We start from the raw sequence: 9,234 nt of genomic DNA, 5'->3' as shown, positions 1-9,234 counted from the left end.
TGATCATATCCGGTTCAAAATCATTTGAAGTGCAACTCCAATAGCTGAATATTTGTGGCCCAGAAATGGAACATATTATCGCAGTCAGTTATGCGGAGTGGAATGGATAAAATGTGGAATTCCAGAGAAAAAGAAAGTTATGAACCATATGTTGCACTTAATTTGATTGCATCGAGAACTAATAACTAAGCTAACAATATCCTCTGACCACACACCAAGTCGAACATATTAATTATTTTGATTGAATCAGATTTTCCTCAACCCTCAGCAAGACCTGGTGTTGGAAGCACACAGATATATCGCAAGAATTAGTGAACGAACTTGTAGTGTTTATAAAAGTTATAGCAGTAAGATAGCATTCACATTCCCAAACTTAAGTTCTTAACTAATACCAACTCAATGTCTACCTTCCAAACCACTCAGAATCTATGACTATTACACTTCAAAGGGGTCCTAGTTTCCTTCATACTTGGGATCGGCCATGACATAGTGGTACGCTATTACCAGAACAAAAATAAAAATGCCAAGAAAATTGGCAAAGAATCCCAGATCTTGATCATCCATCATCTGTCATCACACGCAACATAATATGTCAGTACCCAATACGTAATTTGTTTAGCATAATTTGGCACCACATAACTCGAATGCTTGAAAATCGAAGTTGCAGAAATTATTCATGAACTCAGTGCTCACGCGTTAGTCCCGGTCCCGGTCGGGACAGGGATCCCGCCATTCAGAAAACAACCAACAAAGTTTTACCTATGACTTGTTTGGTTTGGAAGACTTGTGTGGAATAAAAGAAAGCAAATGAGTAGCTAGAAAAATATGTACAAGAATCAGTGCCATCAGACTTCACTAAATGAATCTCGTTCTTCAAGCTAGGCATGGCATAAAGCAAAACCAAATAAAAACATGCATTTGATTAATACAGGGGAGCGAAAATTCTTCCATTCTAAAACCAAATTCCTACTCCCTGGCACAACATCTAACAACTGATCATTACTTGAGCACCTGAGTGAGAGAAAATAGAGGCAGTCACAGTCACAAAACCGCTAAAAAAACAAGAAGAAGAGATCGAGAAAGGAGAGGAAAAGAGAAGTCAGACGGAACAATAGCAACCACGAAAAACCTGAAACCCACTCCGATCTAAAGATTGAAATAGTCTAATAGCAAGAGACGAGTGCAAGAAGAATCAAAACGCAGAATAAGTCTCAGCATCGAAAATCTCTTACATAAATTTAATTATAAGACGTGAAGAACAGTGCCACATCTAAAAAAATCAACCAAAAAAATCAATGAAGGCATCGGATTTAGAGTTTTCAACAAAAGGCAAATCCAATTATAAGTATTCAAGAAAATAAAATTTGAGACTGGTCGTACCCTGTGATGTAGTAAATCCGTTTCGGTTTCTCTTCGTCGAAGCGAGGTTCTGCAATCCTTGGTCACTCCTGCGCCTGCGCGGGCTCGTGATCGTCAGTATTTTTCCAATGTGAAAACTTCATAAATAGTGGACAAGAAGTCAACAATCCCCATTGCAACCCAATGCTTAAAACCCAGCGGTTTGGTCCAATTACAACTAACTTACTCAAAAGTGGCCCAATAGAACAAGGAACGAGTCTTTTGTTGGAAGCCCTATTGTTGCTAACAATTTCTGTAATGTGTCTTGAGCCTAACAAAGAGGTTAATTGTTTGGATGAACCAAACCGTGGTTTGGAAAAGTGATTCTGGAGAATAGATCTGAGAAAATAGATTCTGTGAAGAATATATTTGTAAAAGTGATTCTGAGAAGTGAAAGTGTTTGGATAGTGTTATAGAAACACTATATACAAATTAATAAAAAAAAGACATAAGTTAATATGATAATTACATAAAAATAGATTTTATGATATATTTTAATTTGAAGGAATAAAATTGTTAAATAATATTTTTTTACCCATAATTAATAATACATAAGATAATATAATTAATAAATAATTATGTGTATATATATTTATAAAATATAAGATTAAATATATTTATAAAAAAATATGTTTATAAAAAAATAACAAGATACATATCATATAGGCCCTCACACTCTCCCTTTTTTCTCCAAAGCAAAAAAATTTTGCTTTTTCCAAACCATGGTTTTGATTTTTGGAGGGGATGTTTGGGTGGTTTATTCCCCAAACCATTGGGATGTCACCCAAATACATCCTTAGTGTCATATAGTGCGTATTTAATAAAATTGCTTCTATACTTGAAAAAAAAAAAATTTCTGTGCCCATGCCTAGTTTTGAGCGGTTTTATTTTATTTATTTATTTTTAACATTCTGGGTGGCGGGGAAGGAGGGCTCGAACAACGAAGCAGGGGGCGTGAATTCTTGTCAAATTTTACCTTCTGATACAAGCAATTTCATTTTTTCTTCTGCTCCGCCACTCGTGATTACTCTCATTTCCATTCCAGTGCTCCTCCTCCTTTCCCACATCAACGCAGCCAGCCTCCGTCGATCTCACCAGCTGCCACTGCCTCCGCTGTCGCCGCCTCCTTCTTCTCTCCTCTCACAAAGCTGTGGTCGCTATCTCATCTGCCGTCGAGCCCCCTTGGCCATAAACCTCCGCCGCTCAACCTCTCACTTAGAGACCAGATCTCTCCATTCGAATCGAGCTCAATGCCGTCTTACGCACACACTCATTCAGTCTCTCACTCCGTCTCAGTCACACTCACCCTCGAATCGACCTCGACTGCATAGCACGTCTCAGTCAGCATCTGTGCATTGCGTGAGCTCTAGTCCTCGGATTGATCTCTCCAGGTTCACCAACGAGCTGTGTTATCCTACCCTCTTGTTTTGGATGTATGTAAGTTCAGTTCGATGTTATTCTTGCTCTCTTGTTTTAGCTGTGCTTGAAATTGCAAATGATTATTCTGTTGAAGATGAAGCTTTTGTAATCGATTAACCTGTATTTTTGACTTGATGGTTCTATGTTCCCAATTTCCATGTCTCAGTGTGTTTTTCATATTCATGAATTCAAGCCTTCATCTATTCATCAATGTAAATGGGCTGCCGGTACCCGCTCAAACCCGCCCGGCTTTACCCCAGCGTGTTTAGTATGGGCTTAAACTGGTTATTTACGGGTATGGACTAGCCCGTGCCCGTGTAAAGTTGTAACTTAAATCTGGAAGTTGTAACTAATTATACTTTTCTCCACTGTTTTAATAATATATTGGGTACTTGAGATTATTAAAGTGTGTCCAAACACTCCAATGTGATAACTAGAAGATTATGTTTGAAGTTGAAATTTTTAGAACTTTGATTGAGGCTGCTATTGGTTCTGAAACAGTGTTTCAAGTTATTTAAATGCTGTAATAGAAAAGTTATTGAAAGTTATAGGAGTTTATGAGTCACTGTAGGTTCAATTTTGTTTGAGGGAAAATGGTTTTGAAATCTGAAATTAATTTCCAGATTATGGAAGGGTGTTTGTGCGTGATTTGGTGCTGATATGTACTGGGCATTGCTAGTTATTAGAATATGTTTTAAAGCACCAAAATAAATGCTGAAACAATGCTATCCAAGATGGAATAATTTTAGAAAGTTGGAATTTCCAGATTTAAAGCATGGGCCGTGTGAAGCTTATGTATGTTAAGTGTATGTTTTAAGTGCCAATAAATATAGATAGGAATATGGCTATGTGTGTGTGCCTGTGTGGTGATGATAGACCATAAGGTTGAATGGTTAAAGCAATAAGTATGTTGTTGTTTAATGTCATTTAGAGTTGATGAGTTAGTAAACTATATAACCTATGATTAGGGACACAAGTGAGGAATAAGTTAAGGTTATGAGGTTGGGAAATTTTCAGATTTGGAAGAGAAGTTAGATAATGGTTTTAAGTGTTTAAGCTATTCAAGAAAGTAGAAAAGAATTTAAAAATAAGAGATAAGATAAAGGGGGTAAAGCCAAGACTCAAGTTAATGGAAGGTTGCTTTTGATATGGGTTATGCATATGTAAATATAGATGTGTGTGTATGTGTGTGTTAGAGTGTGAGGATTAGAAAAGGGAAGACATTCTTCCAAATGTCTTCAAATATGATAATAAAAATTATGTTTTTTGCCCAAGATGAAGTCAAATATAATATAATGATAACTCAGGTGAATGTTAGAAGTGCATGGTGAGTTTGAAGATTTAATGTTTAAGGTGCTTGGAAAGTTGCTGTCCAAATTTTAAGAGAGTAATGATACATGAATTTGAGATGTGGATAGGGTTTTGAAGCTCAGTGAAGTTATTTTAGGGAGAGTTTTAATTGGTTACCATGTGTAGGTGTCTAAATTTTTAGGAGTTGTTAAGTTAGAATGAATGAAAGTGATTAAACGTATTAAAGGTGCTTGGAAATATATAAAAAAGGATCAAGAGTCAAACAAAAAGTTAAGAAATGGGATTTGAAGTTTTGTGATCATTAAGAGGGAAATACTTACTGTTTTAATGCTTAGGAATGGAAGTGATATTAAATGATGTTTAGGATTTAATAAATTATAGATACACACAAATTAAAAGAATTTTAATGGTTAGAAATTTAGGATTAAAGTGCTGTGATAATGATTCTCAAAGTTGGAAAATAATTTCCAGATTTGATATTAATGGCTAACAACAATTATTTTAAATATAGAATGATATTTAAAGTGCTATTGGCGTGGATAGTCAATGACAAGAATTCAATCTTAAAGCTTAATTCATGAAATTGGAATTTGATAAAGAAGGGGTGTGTGTGTGTACAAGCAGCAAGGCTGTAAGGGATAAGAAAAGGAAAGACATGGGTGTGTGTGTGTGTGTGTGTGTGTACAAGTAGCAAGGCTGTAAGGAATAAGAAAAGGAAAGACATTATGCGGGACCACTCTTTAGCTTCACATTTTGACCATTAACCTTTGCTCCTTGCACTGCCTGTGATTTTGTAATAGCATTAGTTTTTTAATTTTCAATGGCATGCTCTATCACGTTGTTTGCATGAGAAATTAAATCCGTCTGTTTGATCATTGCTTTTCTATTATTCTGTATTAACCAAACAATTATGTAATGTAAACGTTGAATTTCTTTGGGGTTGTTTCAGAATATCCTGGTATTGTTCCGTTCTAAAGTCTACCTATGATTAAAATACCAGATATGGATGTAGTTCGCAGCCAAGGGCACATCCTTTTGGCTTATTGGATGATACGAGTCCATATTTTATATTGGGACAGAGCTGCTTTTTATCATCACAACTTAATTGCAATCTTTTGGAATGTCCGGAATGTCCTGATTGCTGAATTGCAGGATTGGGATTTGGGTTGAAGAAGTACAGATAGCAGGCATGATCAATCTGGTTCTGAAAGATGCTTATTTTTTGGTCCAAAAAAAAAAAGATGCTTATTTCCTATTTTCTCACGCTAAGCAGTTTACTTGAATAACCACAAGGCCTAGCAATGGAACTTTGCTGATTTAATTATAATTTTTATGATTGGCAGCTTTTTAGTTGATAAGCATATGTAATATATTCCTATATATGGTGGAGTTAATATGGATTTGTCCATGTTGTAGGCGAGTTCTCAAGCAAAGTGAGATAGATAGATGATTCCTACTATTTGATCAGCACTAAGATTTTCTGCTAGTCGGCGCTGAGCGACGAAGAAGTAGTGGGATCTTAAGAGGAACATTATAGATCTATGATTATTTCCTCATTAAAAAACTTAAATTGTTGCTATTGTTCCCGTACTAAACTCAAAACCTGAGAAGAAGCTCAGTGGCCTCGTTCATGGCTTCGGAAATTGATTCAACTCCAACTCCATCCAACATCTCATCTGCTTTCCTGCCCACGGTTATCCACTCATTTCCCGTCTTACCGTGCCATTTCCATCGCATTATGCTTCCTTCTCCACTATCTTCAGTTTCTGATTCTTTTTTTCCCCCCATTTTTCTTGAAGGTTTGCTTGCACAATTGGTGGTTGGTTAGAGCTGAAACGGACTTCCATGGGAGGCTATTAGCTGTTGCAGGCTACCCCTCCAGAAAGTAAGACCCCATTTCATTTTTGGGGATTTCAGGTCCACCTACATTTGATGCCTTTTTTTGCACTAGGCTTTGTCATTACTTCCTTTTACTTGCATTGTGGTCATGGAAACATAAATCAAAGTTATGTGAGGCTAAGTTGACATAAAAATAATAATGTTTCTGACATAGGTTGACTTTAGCAGGCAAGATGCAAAGCGGGTGTTTGTTTCTGCTCCAATAATCAAAAGACATGATTTATCTACCTTAGAGACAGCAGATGGAATTTATCTTATTATTATAGGTTTCATTAATGAGCTGCAAACTAAGGAGAACGGCTTCCCATGTGAGGTTTGTAAAATTCAAAATTTGCTCTTACCTGATAAATACTTTTTACAACATCCCACTGCTTCATAGCATAGTTGCCAGTGCATTGCAGAGTGTTAATCTTAATCGACAGTCATATTTTTCATAAACCATAAAAAATGATTACATTAGTGACAATATGGATATGTTAAAAAAAGAGAGCTGCGTGAATAAGCCTTGGTCTGGAGTACTCCAGCGTTTTACTTGATTTAACAAAGTGAATCCTGTGTTTCTTCAATCCTTAATTTTTATATGTTTCTATCCAATGTTAATGATGTGGGTACACCCTTGTTTGTTTATTATAAGCTTGAGAATGTGAGCTGATAGGGCCACAGAGCCTTTTCTAGGGCAATCTATAACATATTTTGGCGTTCCTTGTGGCAAGCGAAGATTATATATCTTGAAATTTTCTTATTTGCAAATTTAATACTATGAGGGCTATGTATTTATGTTGTTACCATATGCTCTCTGGCCAGGTTTTCAATCATTTTATATTTGGCTTTCCTCCTGACTGGGAGGGCTGTGTTGTTAACTTCTTCAAAGAAGTTGCTACTGGCATTGATTCAGGAAATATCATTACTTCTAATGAAGAGGAACCAACAAGCCCAGTTACACCCATTCACTCACAGGGGGAAATAGATGAGTTGTCAGAACATTCTGTTGGAGGATCTGCATCTAGAAAATCTAGAACTCGGTTGAGAAATACTGAAAATCAATGTAGCGCAAGAAAAGTTGTCCTGGGCCACGCTAGGCCAAAGATGACCATGTCCAACAGAAAAATGAATCGGTCTAAATCAGCTGATCCTAAAAGAAAAATGAAGCCTCTTTCAGCTGACACCACTAGGGGAAGCCTATCTGTAAAGAGGAGTAAAAAGAGAATTAACTTTGATTCACATGTAAGTAGTAGTGTCTTATGTAAACACACGTTTATTTGTGACTGTAGTGTGTATTTTTTGTGTTGCTATGTCTATTTTTTGTCAATTGTATTGGCTTATGACTATCATCCAGCTCGAATGGCTTTATTTGTGATACATCTATTGATTAAAGGGTGCTTCCATGTGTTTGGTTTTTGAAGGAGAAATCATCTGCAGTTTCTCCAGATTTATCCAATTTTAGGAGATCCAGGTCAGGTGAGTATTACCTGTACTCTTTCTTTTTGTATTACCTCATCACTGGGGATGGGTGACGGCATTTTAATTTTCCTGTCAATTTTGGCCTGTATTATTAGTCTATGTGCTTGGGCTTGGCCTGGTGCCCCGTTTATGGAAGATGAAGAATTTCTCAAATACCAAATTGATGGATAAACGAGTACCAGTTTTAGATTATTTTTCTGTTAATGTCAATCGCTTTGTGTGTTGCAGGTAGGCGGCTGCTTCCTCCTCTGGAGTTCTGGCGCAATCAAATGCCTGTTTATGATGCGGTATGTGATTATTTACGTGATTATGCAAACTTTTGCTCAGCTTTTGTCCGTGATCATCTTGCATGGCTTGCATATATCATGCACGTTGAATGTGTCTGATTTTTGTTCATCCCATGATTTGATCATCTCTTAGTTGATCATGGTTCATTTTTAATATCATTCTTATTAATTCCTTTAAATTGTGTCTGATTGTTTCCACCACTGCATTCCAACTGTCGAAATTTTACTTAAATGCCTATGTCGGGTGTGGTTGACGTTATTTTTTTATTGTTATGTATTTCAGGACCACAGCCTAACTGAAATCCTGGATGGAGCACAATCCCAGAAAAAGCAAAGGAAGTAATGTGTTGAATGGTGCAGACTATGAAGGTAATTCTTTAACATATGATGCATAACGGCGCAAATCTGCCCGAGGTTAACAAATATTTTGATTTCTGGTTCTTGGAAAAAAGAAAACTCATTATGTATTTAAACTAATAGACGGTATTTCAATGGGAAAAAGACTAAAATCGAACTATTATACGTACTTTGGAAATATGAAATATTTATCTGCTTGTAACAAAACTCTTGAGGTATATATGTTGGTCTTAAATTCTTTAGTGATACAAGAGTACTCATCTAAAGGTATAGCGCCTCATGGTGTTTAGGGCGATTGAAGCGTGCATTGGATGGCTTTCGCCCCCTCCATTATGAAGAATGTCCAAGTGTCGGTGTGGCTGAACAGGATCAGATGTAAAATAGTCGACTCATTATTGTTCCTGTGGCTGTGGTGTAGGTTATGTATCTAGTATTTCGATATTTTGTTTTCATGTGACACTAATTCTGTGAATATGACCTGTATTTATTAGCGATCAACTAGTTCATGCAGTTGTCGAAGCTACTCAACTAAAGAGGGCTCTTCAAGGCAGTTTTCTTATATAAAACGCTCTGAGTTCTGAATTGCAACTACGTTGATAACTCTCGAATATTTACAATGAGAAGCTTATCGATAGGTGAATGTTGCCCCCAAGTTTAATAGTCGTGTCAATTTATCCACTCTGCTTTTAGAATCCGTTTTCCCCCCCCCCCCCTTTTTATTTGGCTTCACTCTGCTTTTAGAATATGAGACTGCGCATAAACTCATCATCTTATAATCTAATACTCCTCCGGTCCTTATTATAAGACCCTATTTGACTTTTTATTTGGTTCTAATTATAAGATCCCAATCCATTTTGTCTCTTATATTTATGCATTTTTTTTCAAGATAATCATTCTAATAATGATAGTTTTAGCCAATATACTTAATTAGCAAGGATACTTTAGGAATGACAACACTTATTTATTATAAATAACCAACTTAACTTACTTTCTTAATCTCCTCAAATAAGTCAATTGGGTCTTATAATTAAGACCGGAGGAGTAATTATTTAATACCCACGCTAAGCTCCATGGGCTAAAATTCCTTTTCAAATTTTAGTGA

At 36.3% G+C, this 9,234-nt stretch overlaps 2 protein-coding genes across 4 annotated transcripts; one reads left to right on the top strand and one right to left on the bottom strand.

The window, feature by feature from the left end:
• Positions 1-219: 219 nt before the first annotated feature.
• On the bottom strand, positions 220-1,470 carry LOC114732486 (dolichyl-diphosphooligosaccharide--protein glycosyltransferase subunit 4A). 2 transcript variants are annotated; one of them, XM_028919762.1, is made up of 2 exons: positions 1,381-1,470; positions 220-567 (listed from the first exon to the last, which is right to left on the bottom strand). In XM_028919762.1, exon 2 carries the CDS (start codon positions 565-567, stop codon positions 454-456), a length of 114 nt encoding a protein of 37 aa, XP_028775595.1. In that variant the 5' UTR covers positions 1,381-1,470; the 3' UTR covers positions 220-453. The 2 variants fall into 2 exon arrangements, with proteins under 2 accessions (XP_028775595.1, XP_028775602.1); XM_028919769.1 differs by having other exon boundaries at positions 220-571; positions 1,385-1,470.
• Positions 1,471-5,703: 4,233 nt separating this feature from the next.
• LOC114732469 (kinetochore-associated protein KNL-2 homolog) lies at positions 5,704-8,622 on the top strand. Of its 2 annotated transcripts, none has more exons than XM_028919755.1 (8): positions 5,704-5,821; positions 5,928-6,013; positions 6,196-6,340; positions 6,832-7,251; positions 7,431-7,485; positions 7,717-7,775; positions 8,059-8,144; positions 8,423-8,622. In XM_028919755.1, exons 1-7 carry the CDS (start codon positions 5,759-5,761, stop codon positions 8,116-8,118), a joined length of 888 nt encoding a protein of 295 aa, XP_028775588.1. In that variant the 5' UTR covers positions 5,704-5,758; the 3' UTR covers positions 8,119-8,144; positions 8,423-8,622. The 2 variants fall into 2 exon arrangements, with proteins under 2 accessions (XP_028775588.1, XP_028775584.1); XM_028919751.1 differs by having other exon boundaries at positions 6,193-6,340.
• The last annotated feature ends 612 nt before the right edge of the window (positions 8,623-9,234 follow it).

Source organism: Neltuma alba, unplaced genomic scaffold, assembly GCF_004799145.2.
Source record: "Neltuma alba isolate B1F8T4 unplaced genomic scaffold, ASM479914v2 tig00002559_pilon, whole genome shotgun sequence".
Taxonomy (NCBI): Eukaryota; Viridiplantae; Streptophyta; class Magnoliopsida; order Fabales; family Fabaceae; genus Neltuma; species Neltuma alba.
The sequence above is the reverse complement of the archived record's forward strand: the minus strand, read 5'-3'. Positions and strand labels throughout refer to the sequence as shown.